Consider the following 18,727-nt stretch of genomic DNA (forward strand, 5'->3'; position numbering starts at 1 on the left):
TTAAATGAAATATTTTAAACGTGCGTACATATATTTATAATTTAATTGACATCATTGGAAAAACATATTTTGCTATCAATAATAATATGTAAGCTTTATTTTGACTTGACATTTTAGTATTTATGGCAGTTTCCATAAATTAATGAACTTCCAATGATTGACTTTCCAATATGGACACGAAATGAGATGTTCCATGTAATCTTATAGTTGCAGACATTTTAGTTTTTTTTAGGAGGCCTTCGGTCTTAGGTAATGGAATAATATAAAAATCTTTAAAACTTCAAAAATTGGGAGAGTTTCTCAACTTCTGAGTATCGTATCCGTATCCAATAAAGATTTTGACATGTTAAAAAAAAACAGTATATGCGATGACGTGAGTCTATTTGGCTTCTTTTACCCGTTGTGTAATGTTTCGTATAACAATATAAACCGGCTAGACACAAAAGTCATTGTTTAATAATACTGAATAGCAATGGTAGAAATCTAAGCAGTAGTTACAGCCCTCGATTTTATCGCTAAACGGCATACAAAGCTATGTTCCTGACATAAAGAGTGAGAAAGCAAGAACTCACTATGCGCTAGTAACACCTTAGACCACACTATAACGGCGAAGCATAGACTTCATATGAAATTGTTAAACGACATTAAAACAAGAGCTGAGATGACCCAGTGGTTAGAACGCGTGCATCTTAATCGATAATTTCGGGTTCAAACTCAGGCAAGCACCACTATGTATATGTGCTTAATTTGTCTTTATAATTCATGTCGGGCTCAGCGGTAAAGGAAAACATCGTGAGGAAACCTGCATGTGTCTAATTTCAATGAAATTCTGCCACATGTGCATTCCACCAATCCGCATTGGAACAGCGTGGTGAAATATGTTCCAAGCCCTCTCCTTAATGAAAGAGGAGGCCTTAGCCCGGCAGTGGGAAATTTACAGGCTGTTACTTTACTTTTTACATTAAAACAATATTCAAAGAATACCTTGAAATTTAAATCAGACTTACCTTAAATGAATATCTATACAACGATAACTTTTTCTTTAAAAAAAAATATTATACGAATTTTACGAAGAAACAAGACCTTCTGATAATTTTTGTTGTAGAAGACCCTTTCATCTTTTGTATGGAACAAACAAGTTTAACCTTCTTTGTTGTTTTTAGTACCATGGAATAAAAAAACAAGTATTACGAATATATTTCGAATAATTCCATTGTAATTCGTTCTAAGCAAATTTATTTAAATAAGAATCTTTTGTGCTGTTGATAAAAAAACATCTATTTTTAATGTATTCGACATTTTCAATCTTGTTTTGATTTTCTTTAAAATAATGTAAATAGCGGTAAATATACAAGTCAATGTGTTCAGTTTTACGAAGTCAGCGAGACGTCGCCACTCACCATCTTGAACTTCTTACTAGCCTTAGGAACATGTAAATTGTCACTTAAAGCACAATTTACGGCAAACTAGGTCGGCTGTAATATATAACCTTTTAGAATCGAGCTATAAATTTAAATTTGTTCTAATATAAGCATATTATACATGCAAATTCTTATTATAATTTTGATATTTGATCAATTATGTCTATTCTTAATTTAAATTCCTCACCATGACCAAATGCTTTATCAGATTTATAAGTTAAATATAATGCACATTAGTGCCTTCGCGTATCGACATGTATAGATATTATAACGATAATAGCAGTACTTCACTAGACCAAAGTATTTCTGTGACCATTAAACACCGACTAAGACCTTTCAGTGCACTTTATTACATTTCAAAGTGTCTATCCGAACAAAATCTTTTATATGATGTTGTCATAGAGTACATTGAATGACGTCAGACGTGGGCGAAAGCTTAATTTAATGCGCGGCGTGCGAGCTATCTGTGATGTAGAAAATCCATGGGTTCATGTTTAATAAAGAGATTAACATGTTTTATGAATGATACTCTTTTCAACTTTTATTCAGTGGCATGTTATGTTTGAGTTAATATGCCTTTATGTCGCGTTAGTTTTGTGGTCACTTGTACGGTTACAATCAAAAAAATTATCTTTTTGGAATATTGACTTTGATTGGTAAGAACGGACGAGTTTTGAGGTTAGTTATTACACAACCCTCCCTTGATCTTTCTACGGTCACGTAAGACTGCCTTTATAAGAGACTATGGAAGTAAGGGATTACAGCATGTATATCTTTATGCGAATGCAATTTATTACTACTTGTATGTTATAGTCGATAAAAATCTCCGTATCTGAGCTTAAATCAGAAATATATTATAACTATACTTAAAATTAGAATTCTGTTATGACCTTTGACCTTGTGATCTAGTTGTATCACTACATAGAATAAAACAAAGTCCCCGGCCACGTCTATCTGTGTATGTTCGAAATATACTCCAAAACTACTGAATGGATTTTCACTAATAGATAGAGGCATTTGTAGGGAATGTTTAGGTTTAATTTATTAAGATTTTTGTGTGAATAAGTTGAAATAGAACGACAATTGTTAAACATGTCGGAAAAAAGCAACAAAAAATATAAAAAAGGGGTAAAAATATTTAAAAAAAAATATTGTAAATATTGTAAATATCCCGTGCGAAGCCAGGACGGGCCGCTAGTTAATTATATATTAAATAATATATAAAGCTCTATAATGTAATATGTATCAATCGAAGGCGTATGTGTGGGTTCAAGACTTGAAAATATTCACTCAAACATAAAATATTATAAGTAACTCACAACAAAGAAAACACTTATTTACATAAGAATTAATTACACTGTAGTTTTAATTATCATTGTAAACAAACGAAATTAAAAATAACTACTATATTAATCAATATAGTAGTTATTTTAATAATAAAAATAAAATTAGTAGGTACTATAATTAAAATTAAACAGTTATATTTATACAGCATGCTTCACTCACGGTGAATAGGTCCTGTATAGTGGAGCCCTGTGTAGGGGAGGCCGTTTCCCCTCGATTAAATCCATATGGATTGCAAGCGGTATGTTCCGTGATTATTCTAACGTTTTTTAAATATATTTTCGGTAATGTTTCAACATTTATTTTTTGTATGATGCTTTAACAACTCAAGAGTGAGAGTGAAATCTGATAAATAATCAAATTAAAAATATTACAGACATTTCAAATTCTTATTTTTATACGAATTATTTGTTTGTAAATATGAAAACATTTTAAGATTTTATTTTAAGAGCTGAGATGGCCCAGTGGTTAGTACGCGTGCATCTTAACCGACGATTTCGGGTTCAAATCCAGGCAAGCACCACTATATATATGTGCTTCATTGTATTTATAATTCATCTCGTGCTGGGCGGTGAAGCAAAACATCGTGAGGAAACCTGCATGTGTCTAATTTCATCTAAATTCTGCCACATGTGCATTCCACCATCCCGCATTGGAACAGCGTGGTGGAATGTGTTCCAAACTCTCTCCTCAATAGGAGAGGAGGCCTTAGCCCAGCAGTGGGAAATTTACGGGCTGTTACTTTACTTTAAGATTTTATTGGGACATGACATTGCACTTTGCAGAATAGTTAAATCTTATTTGGCGACTCGAGTAAGCGTATTACACAATTTCTGTAATAAGTCCTTTCTTCCACTAAACAGTGAAGCCTTAGTTCATAATCGACAGTTAATCTACTTAGATACTCAAGTGTTGGTTTTATTCAACTCTTTCATGTATTGCTTTAACTTATATACGATTTGGATAAATATAAGAAGCGTTCGGTAGGCAAAATTTAGCGACATAAGTGGTCACTGATGCTCAGATACATTGCAAGAAGGAAAAACGATCACATCGTCAATGCGTCACTTACCACAATGTATCTTCAATAAGCAAAAGAATTGTAAATTCTATTCATTACCGGCATACTACCTAGTAACTCATTCATCATTCACATATGTCCAGTATGAAAATGAGCTCCAAGGTTTTTAATATCTATTTAATTTTAGAAAAATAGGAAGTAAATTTAATTTTTGTATTCAGTCGATTGAAATACAATTTTCATGTAAGTCACATTGATTATTTTGTAAATAAGGGCTTCTAATGTACTTGTAAGATCAACATAGCCGAAGACAATATCTTCATAATTTTATATAAATTTCAAGATCTTTTAAAATCTACACCAAATTTGTAAGACACTAATAACACTTATTAAAAAATTAAAATTATTATAAGTAATCGATCTATGTATAACACTGTTTAAGATTTTTTTAAAAACGATTATTAGCGTTTCCCTATAAAAAAATTGACTAGTAAATTGCATAACCCATTCGTATTAACCACTGGCTTCATGGTGCATTTATGATAATTCTAGAAAGACAACCTATTTCCTCGAAAAGACTCAATATTTTATACACATACATAAATATTTTCTTTATAATATACTATACTACCTCATTCTAAATAAAGAACATAATTGTAAATTTAAATTATACATGAAAATGAATCGTCAATGTCGCGAAATAACCTCAAAAAAGTCTATTTGTCTAAGATTTATAAATAAAAACAAACAAAACCATACACTTTATGAATAAGACGATAGAAAAAATGGAAAAGTTCAAATCATGGGTCAATCATACGTTACTAATTCAACAAGCGGGCCGTGATTACACTACGATTTCCCAGTCTCGAACCACCCCCCTTTTCGTAACTAAGGCACTTTGTTCCGACACGAATGAATTATTACAGTTCATGGTGTCACTTTTTAAGGTTCTTTACTCGAAAAGGCTTTTATTTTAAGATTATCCTTATTTGTTAAATCGTATGTGATAGATTACACTTTACATCTACCTATATATCTATCTATCTATATATACATATGTAACAGTCAGAGTCGGATTTAAAGGTCTGGAGGCCCCCGGGCCACAAAGCAGCGACCCTAAACAAAAAGAAGCGTGAACAACCTAATAATTATATTATCATGAATTAATTACTTTTTCATTTCAATCACTAAGCTATGATTAATTTACTTGTATCGTTAACTTTTAAAATATTAAATAATAACATTATTATAATTTGACTATATCTCGGTATTTGTTTACTTGCTGAAAAATGTGGCCCCCACTAATGTGGAGGCCCCAGGGCAGTTGCCCCGGTTGCCCTCCCCTAAATGCGGCCCTGGTAACAGTGAGGATTAAAAGAGATAGATATAGATATTTTCGAAGCTATAGGTCTAATTGACTTGATTTTTAGCATTCCTATCGTGACGTAGACACTTACTAATAAAAGGACTTTCGGAAATTACAACTTCAAGGGCCTTTGTTTGAATTTTACCCTCACGAACTCGGGACCGACCGCAAGTATATAGTTACAAGCTTTGAAAAAGATGAAAGCCGAATATGGGAATTATCAATATATAAAAACAACTGCAGGCTGGATAACTTAACTCCTATATCTTTTAGACATATACCTAAAATTGAGAATATAATCTAATACGTAAGCAATAATTTCCACTTGACAGCAAAAGCTACGTAAGTGCAACGGTCAAAGACTAAATGCAGGATATAAATTGATTTTTAAATTTATATTATTTAATCAAATGAATTGCCCTTTATGTATTGTACACGACATTTAAAAAAAGTTTATATTTTGGAGTACACTTATGTCGCTTACTTCATATAACCAATGACAATGAGTGCAAAGAAGGTCAATCTTCTTCTATAACATAAACTTACATATTTGAGGCATGCTGGGCTACTGACCAAAGTACTATCAATTCTTGAGGATTGAGCAAACACCGAAAAGTATATATAACATAATTGTAGTATCATATGTAATAGTGCAACGTTTGATAAGCGCTGGTTTTTTGTTTCATTAATCAACGAACATCTGGCTAAAATAATAAATAATAAAAGTAAAAGTAGTAGTAAAGTAACAACAGCCTGTAAATTTCCCACTGCCGGGCTAAGGTCTCCTCTCCCATTAAGGAAAGGGGTTTGGAACATATTCTACCACGCTGTTCCAATGCGGGTTGGTGGAATGCACATGTTGCAGAATTTCAATGAAATTAGACACATGCAAGTTTCCTCACGATGTTTTCCTTCACCGCCGAGCATGAGATGAAAATATATAAACATAATTTAAATACATATATATGGTGGTGCTTGACTGGGTTTGAGCCCGAAATCATCGGTTAAGATGCACGCGTTCTAACCACTGGGCCATCTCAGCTCAAATAATAAAAATATACCTATATTCTGAAATGTTAAAATGAATAATTATTTTTATAACTTTAGCTACCACACAAATGATGTAACGAAAAACAAATAATTATGTAATTCCCTAAAGCTATTTAAGATTAACTTTAGATTATGAAATAATTTTACAAACAATGTACAAATATAAACATGTTTCGTCGTCGAACGTCGGTCTTGTATAATTAATTATATTTTCAAAGACTTATAAAATGATGTTGTTGTATTTTAGAAAACAATAGTATTCTTACCATATTTTAAATTATAAATGACTCTAACATTCCTCTACTATACAAATAGTAAAAGAATTTTTCATTCTTTTGAAACGAGTTGAATCGATTCAGTTTTTTCATCTTTTGTTGATATAAAAGAAATGAGGGCATATAACAGTCATTTAACCGTGACCTACTTTTGTAATAATAAAAAATCAGAATAAGTATACATTATTGTATATTTAATCATAACTTTAACATATAAAGAAAGTATTTAAAACACCGCGACGGCATGGCAATCATAAAAAAATGCACATAATATTTATAGATTTTTTTTATCTATTAGCTTTATCTACTTTTTCCATGGTCAAGACATTTATTCAAATTACTTTAAAAAAAAAAACATTTCTTTCATGTTTGACATGTTTTATAACAAAGTATTATGTAAATATCAGTAATGTTACATGTTACATAAAAATGTATAAAATGAAGTACGTTTTCGTCTTTGCGTTGCATATAGCAATACTTTGTTGTATAATATTCTAAAAAACGTAACATTTAAGTTTTATTCTAAAGCCTGTAATTATCAACAAAGCATATGAATGTTTCATACATTCATTATTTACTTTTAAATGAATAAAAATGATAAATCTCTGAATGTATTAAAATTATGGTTCATACGACAAAAACATTATTTAAATATAAATGGTTCATAAGTAGGTGAAAGGCCGAATGCGTTCAAAAATAGGTAGGTAAGTATTTCGATTGCTATTCCCCTAATGCGATCCAATGACCTACATTATTGCCTATTATTAATAAAAACAATAATAAAACGCTTCAAAATACAGTGTTAATACATAATACAGAGTTGTTTATTTTAAAAATCTATAAAAATAGTTTCATTGCTAATTATATAACGGTAAATCTATGTTGACATGTGATCGCCGTAATAATACTGTGTGTATTTCATGTATAAATACAGTACTGGGCTCTGCACCCCCATATTACAATAGATAAAGTAAATTATGCTGTGTGCTATTATGTTATAAAATTATATTATCATGGCAACACATACATACATTATTGTAACTGTAAGAGATGGCAATACAAAGTTGGGCGAATATCAACCGTATTGTCACATTAATAGATCTCTAATGTTGTTTAACTCTATACATTGTAGCTGAAATCAAATTTTCTTCATTTTAAGAGCCGTTTCCTTGGCGCATGTTAATATATCGACAAGATGGCGAAAGATAAGTTCTTTTGATATCGACAACCGCCCTTTCTCGATTAAGACTAATGAAATTACTTTTACTATTATATTTAATTATTACTATTTTTATAACATTTTAGAACGTATAGGTCAAATTAGTGTGACTAACCGTCGGAAATTTGTTATATACCGTATGCTGTGCATTCACTCGAAGTGTTAATCTGTTAGGGAAATACGAACCGCCTTATAAGTTTATACCAAGTCGATAGCAACTCGTAGGTTTTCAGATAATAAACATGATACTACAATAAACATTTAAAGCGACTCAACAATGGTGTATGATTACATGGGGAATAAAATTTGCGCTCTGCTTATCGTACTTAGAACTACCGCGGTAGTTTGATAAGATAAATATAACCTATGTAGCTATGGGAAATGTACATATATATTCGTATATACAACGACAAGAAAATCTATCACCAGAATTTAAACAACTTTATATTTCAGAATGAAATGCCGTTATCACATAGATTTATGTTATACTATAGCAAATGGACATTATGGTGATAGGGAAAGGTCCAGGATAATTCACAGACTCTAGGAGTTAGTGAGGCCTTAGCAAGCGGGGTCGTCGAACGGCGTCGGCGTCCGGGCCGGGAGGGGCGACGGTTTCGGCGCGCGTTATCGATCGAATCGCATACCTTCCTGCGGCCGCAGCAGAGCATCCTCCGAGCGCGCGACTGTCCGCCCGGCGAAGATTTCAACCTGGTTAGTTTTCGCCACTGCATCGGTACAGGTTAGCGCGGCGCTTGCGGGAGCGGCCGCGGTGACGGCAGCTCGCGCATCGCGGTCGCGGTCGCGCCTCGTACGCGGCCGGAGCGCGCGAGCCTTCCTCGCGGAGTGCCCGCCGCACGTCCGCGCCTGCGCCTTCCTACACCACCCGACACCCCCACACTTACTCCTCACGATTAATAATTCCGGCTACGCTGCCAGTGCGTATGTGGGTTAGTTTTTTGGCGATCGATGCGATTATTTGGTGCGAGCCGTTTCCGCTAGACCGCGATGCAACCAGACGACCTATTAATCGTTTTTAGACGTCCATTGATAAGAAACAAATTAAATTTATAAATATCTATTTGACCGTGCATGTTTCAATGCACATAAACAGGTGGTCAATTTGGTACGATTAATGACGTTGGCAATAAAGTAGCAATTGAATACGCAAGCTACTACGAACTACTACGAAAGCTAATTACTACGTACCTACGTAACGTCAAGTAAACGTGTAATGCTTTGAATAAGAATCCAAATATTTTATTAAAATTTCACAAATATCACATTTCCCATCGATTTAGACATTGAGAGTTATAAGTATAGTTGTATAAGACTATTTTTATTAAGTATAAGTATATTATTTACTTTAAATTATTATAATTTCAAAAACTTCAGAGGATTCGAGTAATAAAGATTTTTTTGTAAAATGTAGTTGTAGGTACATAATTAAAAGGGCCAGAAGTTAATACATTGTTAGGATGATAATAAGCCACAGCCGGGAAGGTATAACTTCCGGCAACCACACAAAAGAGCCGACAAAACCGCACAGGGAGGATCGCAAAGTCCTGGAACGCTCCTGCGTCCACTTTCCCGTTTTGGTAATTTAATGGAAATTCAACGACCCTTTTGGACGTACTTGCACGCGTCAAAATTGACACATCAGGCAATTGAGCCAATTAAAGGGGGAATACATAATGCATGTCAAGTTGCGTAGCCAATTATCGTAATTAACCTAACGGAATATTAATTTGAAAAACCCGCCTACGTCATTAAATTTTGTCAAACTGAATATGAAGTTTAATTTAACTTATAAAAAATTAATTGGAAACTTGCAAAGATGTAGTATTGATGTTTCAGCACTTTCAAATATTCAAATATGCAGGACCTCTGAAAGTAGTTCTTAATTTCGAAATCGCGTGGAGTTCCCCGCAAGAATTGATTAGGGCAATTTAGTAAATTGTTTTTATTTTCGTTTCTTCAGAAGCGATGACTTGCTGAAAACGATTTGTGATAGCATAAAAGTCACAACAAACATACCTTGTAGGTACTAAATCTTTTTTAAAGTATTTCATTCAATTGGCAAATTTTAATTTGTGTCAAGGAAGCACTTTCCTCATTTTCTATACATATATATAGATATAAGATGGCAAATTTATAATATAATACGCTTGCATATCTAAAGATTTAGATTGAAATGTTATTAGATGTCCCATTGCCGAGCACATGATTTACTGCTCACAGTATTTCCAACCCGCGAATACATTTTTCATTATTTTCTTTATTTTTATTATAAGACAGAAGATGGTTATGTAAATGAGTAATTTTAAATTAAATACTGTTGCACATTCAGTGCTTTTTTTAACAATATTCAATTATATGTAAATTATTGACGGTAACACAAAATATTGATGTAGGTTTGTATAATACCCCTATTAAGAAATATCAGCTATCTATGAACTTTACGTGATACCAGTCAAAATAAATAACTAAATAACATAACATAAAATTATTATAATTCTTATTAAATTATAGCAAATGTATATAACTTACCTTCCTTTATGCTTAAATAAGCCTTACATTAAACTGCCCTATATATTTTAGTCCTCACAAATTCGGTCACTGGAAACTATCCAAGTCTTTATCGGGTTCAAAAGAATCCTAAGGCTTTCTTTACAGATATTAGTGTCAAAAGATCCATATATATCAGACGGGTAAGACCTAAACGAATATTGTAAATTTAAAAATTATTGATCTCAAAAATAAACTTTCGAATTGAAAATATCTGTATATTAAATTATTTGAAGTTTATTTATAATTGAGTAATTTTCATTATAAGTGACTATACTTACTCGTATACAATGCATAAGTATAGCGTAGCATACAAACGTAGAGTTGAGATATGACCGATATCTTCACTTCATTTAAATTTATTTTGTTTTATTATAGTCAAGATCCGAGATTAGGTACTTCTTAGCCTTGATGGGTAGATTTAGCAACGAATTTAAGGAAATGAAATATTGTTTAGTATAGTAGTAGTAGTAGTTTAGTATACAATTATAGTATAGTGTAGTAGTAGTAGTTTAGTATATAATTATACATATAAGTGTAGCTATAGACAGTGGCATAGCTAGGTGAGGAAGGGCATGAAAAAGAATACCCTCACCCCCTCTTTTACATCCCTCTTTAACTCATAGAGACTAAATAAGAAATCTTGTGCGCAGGGTCATGATTTTCTAGCTTCATAAGCTTAAGGTTTATTTTAGAGGGCCTCCTGAACTCCGGAGCCTTAATGCACTGAACCATCTGGCCCTACGCTACGCCACTGGGTATAGGTATATCTAAAGAGTGTTTTGCATATAGGTAAGGTTTATATATTTTCACTTTGGATCGAAAGATCTTTACGAAAAAAAGACACAAGTTATGTAAACTGTAAACAAAGGATTTTTAATAAATGGTACTTAAATAATAAGTACATACATACTACGTACTTCTATATTGAATATTTCCAAAGTAAAGAACTCAAATGTAGAAAAGTCAGAGTAGGAAACTACAAAATATTCAGATATTTTCAGTATACACTCTTATAAGGTAAGTGTGGCAGTTTTAAACAAAAAAATACGAAAATCATCAGCCTTTCATAATACCTACACATTCTAAGTTACAAGAATAAGTTATCTAGTTTTCAGATAAGATATTAGTATACAAACATTGGCAATTTAAAATGTATAAAAATTGTAAATGTTGCTTCAATGTTATTGAAAAGATTAACATTATAAAACTTTTTTAAAGAAGTATTTGTTTCATACAAATATCATTTTATACATATGTATATCTCTTAAAGTTCATTAGAATTAGATGAAAATATAAAATTGAAGAGACATTCATGAAAATGTGTAACAAACACAGTTAAATAGAATCCCTAATATTGACCAATCCCCACTTTGTAGATAATTGCAATTCCAATAAAGTTGCCATAAAAAGGATTAAAAAATAGGATTTCTTCACATAAGAAAAAAAGTTATAACCATCCTATCAAGTTTATTACAACACTCTATTCTTCTTTGAAATGCAACTTAGTAAAATGTAACATTTTTTAAATTTTTAATTGGTTTCTTTTTTTAAAGATACCTTATTTAAGGTACCTTTTGCAAAATAATTATTTATGAATATAAGAACCTAATCGTACTGACCACAAACCCATTTGTATCAGATTTTAAATAGAACCTTTTTTTCTTTGCTAGTATTAGTTACAACTTCTTTTTTATCAAAAAATCACATAATGCATCATACCAAATATTAAATAATAAGTGAAATAATTTAAAAAACTCTTTTATTAAGATGTATATGAACAAATTAATTTTCTTTAAATGAGCCTACTTAGTGACTACTATTAAGGTATCCATATTTATTGTATAAAAATAAATGCTTAGAATGGGTTTATAGTATAATTAAATGGGAAATAATTAAAAGGTTTTTTGTAGATGTCAAAAATTATCGTAACATTTTGACTAAATTTTATTTAACAACAATAATTACAATATCAATTACACTTAAATCAATCACTTGATGATTGATATTATGTTGGAGAATAACATAACATTATCATTCTTCCTGTCACTGCATCCTCTGTCTTAAGTGTGCCCAAGGATCTTTCAACATAGAAGGATGTAAATAGGCGTCAATACCAGTTTTGTTTTCTCTACCATAGCTACTGTTGCAGTCACTCTACAAAAACAAAAACAAAAAATAAAATATTAGTGATTATAACTTAACATACCTATATTGTAATTATTAATAATTTTTATGTAATGTAAGTTACTGCAAGATGTTTCAGTATATATCACTGACACAAAGTTTATAAGAACACATTAACTGGTAAAAAAATAACATTTAGCTAACACTGTTAATAAGCATTGTGATAAAATTAAGGATACTATTGTTCTTATTCTTGGACTAAAGAAACCTATTCGAAGAAACATCTTGAAATATGAAAATTTCAATACATGGCAAGTAATTTAAAAAATATCATTATAACTTACCCCAAAACTACTACTGTGTTGAGAATTATGTGACCATTGTTTTTGATTGTGACCACGACGTCTATGATTCTTTTGTTGCCAATTATTTTGATAGCCACTATGCTGTTGATTCCTCTCCTGCCATTTGTTTTGAACTGGAGTGCTTTGATTTAAAGGAATGAAATCGTCCGACATATTAGATATTATTTTTCTATTTACACTTTTTGTAACATTGAGTTCAGATATTTTTGTAAAATAACAATATATCAAGCAGGTAATGAAACTTTTTACTTGTTCGATATAAAATGTTCAGGTTTAAGTAAGTTATTAAATATAAACATGAAACATGAACATCAACAACATTATGACGGAAAGTGACAAATTTTACGTCAAATTTAAATTTTGTGTCATTTAATGGGGCTGCCATACACAATTAATAAACAAATGATAATTTTATATTACTCATATATTACTCTTTATACAATTTAGATCCACGTCTAAAATTAAATCAGATATACATTGCAATTAGGAATAATGGACAACTTCCTGAAGTGATTCCGGTACCTAATTATTGAAAATAGCTCTGAATATTTTGAAATTCACAGATGGTTGAAGATAAACTGTATAATTTAATGAAAGTCATTAATTTTGCATTTTTTTATTTCATTTCTTATTTTTATGTACATGAATAATATCATTGACTACAACAAAGCTTGTCACGCGGAGGAAAAAGTGCTACTATCTTGAAAAAAACACCATAAAGAATAGAATCACGTGAAACGAAAAGAAACTAAGATTTGTTTTTATCTTATAAAATGAAATTGAAAACAAGGAAAGCATTTTAATGCCATCAAAATCAGGAAATAAAAATTTCTACAGATCACAATATTCTAAAATTCTCAATAGTATTTACTTTATATTATTTTTCCAGAATAAAGAAGACATTTTTATTTTTTCAACCCAAATAAAAATGATTTCATTTTTAAGAAAATCAAAAATGAGTTGATATTGTTTTTCAAATCACGCTAAATATTTATATTGACCATTAAATTTGTTCTAAAGTTATATAATGTGTTATCGTACAGCAACATTGCAAGTAAACCTAAAACCTATGATTCCAAGCCAGTTTAAATCTTTACGCAGGCTAAAAACAAAAGTTATTTGGTCGCAGATTCATAATGAAAATTGTGGTTTATTTTTATTCAAGATAATATAATGGTTTAGTGATAATTTTACAACCGATTTCGTATATTCGGTTAGAAAACATTGTAAAATGTGGATTCCTACGAAATCTCCGAAATTGGCTGTCGGTAAGTTTGACGTTTAGATTCAATTCAATCATCAATACATCCTGCACAATTACAGGAAACGTAAATACATGTTATGAATTTATAATAAATTATTTCCGATGCTAATATTCTCAAAAAATAAATCTATATCCATATAATGTTTCCTATATATATCCTAATATGTCTTTTCTTATAAAAAAAATTAAATAAACCTGCATGTATACTGTATACTTCCTTACATTATTATGTATACATATAAACAAATACATAATATATCGAATATGTAATTATTATGAATATGCACTTAACTATAAGTAGACAAGATTTTTTCTTTGTTTCATTTAATTAATAAGTGTTAGAAATAGATATTTTATTGAATTTAGTTAATAATTGATGAAACACATTTACATTATTTGAAAACTAATAATGAAATACTTATAAATTTAATGTATTCAATATTAAACATTGACGGTGTATATATGTAAAATTAAATATTTGAATTATTAAATAAAAAAAAAAACAAATACAATTTTGCTCAATAAAAATTTCCTTGTTTGTTAATTTGTAATTATAGTCATAGTTAATTTTTTATTATACAAAGATAACATTAAATTGAATAAAAACATGTAATGGAATTATAATTATATTTTTTACTCAATTCAACTGTCTATGTTATGTTTGGTGTAAATTGTTAGTACACACTAATCAAAACAAAAGTTTTTTCACATAATATTTTTAAAGTTAATAAAATACCATATAATTAGTTTCTGAACTAAATAATTCAATCCTTTAGTTATCTTTACCTCTCTCTCTCACTTAATGTTATATTATATTTTAAGATATAGATAATAATTTAATAAATAAATTATTCATAAGTGCATGTATTCTATGTAGTTAAGCATCAGTGCATTCTGAATCACAAGTTCTTATATAATTATAGTCTTTGGATATTTTAAATGACTCATGTGTTCTCTAAATAAATGTAACACACTGTTTATTTTTATTGGTTACTTTGTTTTAGCTGTTTACAACTGGAAGGGAGATGTTCGTTCGGGGTTGCCACTTGAGATCGGAGAAACAGTTCAAATATTGGAAGAGCATGGAGGTAAAATAGAACATAGATTTCTTATAAAAAATGTATAAATACAATTGAATAATAAATTGTCTGGTTTTAGAACTGTAACTATCCAATAAAATTAAAAATAAGAACTTATAGATATTTATATGTTTTTTTTATAATGTGATAGCTTATCATATTAGCCTATAATTTATAGATGAGATCTAATCTCCAAACAAGTGTGGGGGATTATACAACCATAATTTTAGAATTACTGGCCAGTTGGCCAGACTATTTATATATTTTTTCTTGTTTCATAAGAGACTGTGAAAGATACTTATAGGAAAGAGACTAGATTAATTCAATGTCAAGTTGTTTATTAATCTTTACTCATCATTCTTGGTAGTAGGGCTTTGTGCAAGCCCGTCTGGGTTAATGCCACCCACTCATCAGTTAATTTACCACCAAACAATAATACTCAGTATTGTTGTGTTTCGGTTTGAAGGGTGAGTGAGCCAGTGTAACTACAGGCACAAGGGACATAATATCTTAGTTCTCAAGGTTAGTGGAGCATTGACAATTTAAGAAATAGTTAATATTTCTTCAGCATCATTGTCTATGGGTAATGGTGACCACTTACCATCAGGTGGCCTATATGCTCATCCGCCAACCTATACCATAAAAAAAAAATAGTTGAAGAAATAAATCCTTAATGTTACTCTTGAATATCTCAATTCATCTATCTGTATGCTTAATAATATTTTTAATGTGGGCGTAGACTGTATAGGGATCTAGGTCATTTTGAAATTAAATGAATAAAACACAACTTATTTTAATAATATTTCAATTTTATAACAGCTACTAGCTGTGCCCGTGACCTTCTGCACATTTGAATTTAACAATAAAAAAATTATTGTAACCCCCTTATTCCTTATTATATCAGTTATCTGCCAGTATATGCAGAGATTAGCCAGAACAAATAGACAGACAGACAGACAGACAGCCAAAAACAAATGATATTTTGGTATATATAAAAATTAAGTTTATTTATTAAATAAATTCTTATTTCAATTGCAAAAACTGTGAGAGCTCAAGTTCACATTTCTTGACTGTGTCCAAATATTGATAACAAATTTATCAATTTAGATGGGCCTGTTGCAATCCTTCTTGGAGTTATCTTAGCTGTCATTTTATAACTAAATTGCTTACTTCCGCTGTAACCGCCGCCGAGTCGTTCCCTAAAAGTAATATTAAAGAATCTGCTATTTGATTTTAATTAAATTTTAAAATACAAGAATATATTGTAATTATTTTTTATTTATTTAAATTATGAGTGTGGAATATATGATTGAGAGGAGAACCAATCTGTAACAGCTTATTAAGTGTTTCAATTAACTTTTTAGCATTAACTTATTGTTATAAAATGAAATTTAACAATGTCTAAATTAGAATGTAAGAAATCATTGATTTGGTAATTTGATTCGCCAATAAGTCAAATTGAATAAGGTCAATGGACTTAAAAATAAGTCAGTATAATTATAACTTGTCTTGTTTTTGATTGCGTGTAACGGGAAATATTGATTATTCAATTCCGCCATTAAAACGGTAACGACTACCCCTAACATTTGATTTCGTACAGAAGCAACGAAGTCATCTGATTTCTCACTCGTCAATAAATATTCATATTAGAGCTTCTTAAAAGATTGTCGTTAGCATGATGATTGAACAAAGTCACTCTGCGGTATCTCCGGTGTGGCTGTTGAGTATTTGTAACAGCTTACCTAGTATATTTCAATACGTCGTATTAATTAGCGACATGCATATACATTACATACACCTATACCTTCGCGATAGATTACTCCATACTTTGGTAAAAACCGTTTGAGAAAAACGTTTGTGGTAGTTTGCGTACAGACAGCTGTATATCTGTCCTATAGGGATTTTGTTGTACGTAAACGATGAGTTTCTTTAGCAGATTTTGTTCAATTATAAATGATTTTGTTGGAACTATGATGAAAACGGTCTAATTACAGTCTTTAACTCAGTACTTTACAAAGAAAACTACATTGTTTTCCTGACATTCATTAGACTGAATTTATTGTAACTTGTCTGTATGTGCGGATTTATTCTGTAAATGTAATGATGTAAATGATAATCAAGGTCGAAATGGAACAGGTCTGGGTGGCCGTATAATAATAATTAATATATAACAATAATATAATAATATAATACATATAATGGTTGTTTGTTTTACATATTTGCAGCTTGGTTTCGAGGCTTCAGTACAAAAAATAGATCAGCTTGGGGTATATTTCCGGCATGCGTTGTTTCCATCCGACCATGCACCGAAAAAGGGACCGGTGCTTCAGCGATCGCAGAATTCAAAGATGATCCTCTAGTCCGTGAAATCGCCTGCGTATTGAGAGAATGGGCTCGTCTTTGGAAGAAGCTGTATGTGGTAAGTATCGATCAGTAATTGTATATTATACTAGATTTGCCCGCGATCTTGTACGCCTTTGAGAAACAAAAGAATATTATTGTAGCCTAAGTTACATCCCTATTATATCAGTTATCTGCCATTGAAAGTCCCGTCAAAATCGGTCCAGCCGTAGTAGTAGTTCACTTGGTGGTAGGGCTTTGTGCAAGCCCGTTTTGGTAGGTACCACCCACTCACCAGTTATTGTACCGCCAAATAACAGTACTCAGTATTGTTGTGTTCCGGTTTGAAGGGTGAGTAAGCCAGTGTAACTACTTAGTTCCCAAGATTGTTGCACATTGACGGTGTAAGGAATAGTTAATATTTCTTACAGCGTCATTGTCTATGGGTGATGGTGACCACTTACCATCAGGTGGCCCATAAGCTCGTTCGCCAACCTATACCATAAAAACATAGACAGACAGATTTAAAAAATTATAAAAATGTTATTTTGGTATACGTACCGTGTATAAATACATATGTATTGAGTAAAAAATGGCTATTTTAATGTTACAAACAGACACTCCAATTTTATTATATGTATAGATAAGTGTTTTAAATTGTATCTGTTAGCGTTAAATCTCTTCTACTTATTACACTCAGTATAGCTACGTAATTTCTTTGTTCATTAGCGTCTGAATCATACTATGACGTTTAAATAATGCAGGTTGAAATAACTGTCTTGTTTTAAGTCTGTCAGTCACATTGATCTCAATCATACAGAACATTATTCTTCCGAGGATAAGGAAGTAACTATTGCGTTGTTTTTATGCTCAGTAGAAGGTCGTGAACAATTTAAAAGTAATTATTTTGTATGAAAAAGATAATGTATATTGATAAAATGCAGTACATCAGCAACAACAGCCTGTAAATTCCCACTGCTTGGCAAAAGGCCTCCTCTCCCTTTGAGGAGAAGGTTATGAACATATTCCACCACGCTGCTCCAATGCGGGCTGGTGGAATACACATGTGGCAGAATTTCTATGAAATTTGTCACATGCAGGTTTCCTCACGATGTTTTCCTTCACCGCTGAACACGAGATGAATTATAAAGTAAATTAAGCACATAAATCAGCGGTGCTTACCTGGGTTTGAACACGCAATCATCGGTTAAGATGCACGCGTTCTAACCACTGGGCCATCTCGACTCACAGTACATCGTAAATCATAATACTGAAAGGGGATGTTATT

The 18,727-nt window shown here is 31.2% G+C and overlaps 2 protein-coding genes and 1 long non-coding RNA gene across 5 annotated transcripts in view; 1 reads left to right on the forward strand and 2 right to left on the reverse strand.

The window, feature by feature from the left end:
• The window catches only part of LOC124530594 (rho GTPase-activating protein 100F), a 40,661-nt gene extending 32,134 nt beyond the window's left edge, over nucleotides 1–8,527 (reverse strand). For all 3 annotated transcript variants that reach the window (XM_047104824.1, XM_047104823.1, XM_047104825.1), the window contains exon 1: nucleotides 8,344–8,527. In XM_047104824.1, coding sequence (XP_046960780.1) covers nucleotides 8,344–8,430 — 87 coding nt within the window. In that variant the 5' untranslated portion in view covers nucleotides 8,431–8,527. The remainder of the gene's footprint in view (nucleotides 1–8,343) is intronic.
• A 3,647-nt stretch (nucleotides 8,528–12,174) lies between these two features.
• Nucleotides 12,175–13,083, reverse strand: LOC124530379. The gene is made up of 2 exons (XR_006966467.1): nucleotides 12,736–13,083; nucleotides 12,175–12,421 (listed from the first exon to the last, which is right to left on the reverse strand). It is a non-coding gene; the product is annotated as an uncharacterized LOC124530379 (long non-coding RNA).
• Nucleotides 13,084–13,821: 738 nt separating this feature from the next.
• LOC124530726 (dedicator of cytokinesis protein 3) overlaps nucleotides 13,822–18,727 on the forward strand; it is a 58,153-nt gene continuing 53,247 nt past the window's right edge. Inside the window, exons 1-3 of the mRNA XM_047104985.1 lie at nucleotides 13,822–14,024; nucleotides 15,025–15,108; nucleotides 17,325–17,518. Of these exons, the coding sequence (XP_046960941.1) occupies nucleotides 13,988–14,024; nucleotides 15,025–15,108; nucleotides 17,325–17,518 (315 nt within the window). The 5' untranslated portion in view covers nucleotides 13,822–13,987. The remainder of the gene's footprint in view (nucleotides 14,025–15,024; nucleotides 15,109–17,324; nucleotides 17,519–18,727) is intronic.

The sequence above is a fragment of the Vanessa cardui genome, chromosome 6 (assembly GCF_905220365.1).
Source record: "Vanessa cardui chromosome 6, ilVanCard2.1, whole genome shotgun sequence".
Classification (NCBI taxonomy): domain Eukaryota; kingdom Metazoa; phylum Arthropoda; class Insecta; order Lepidoptera; family Nymphalidae; genus Vanessa; species Vanessa cardui.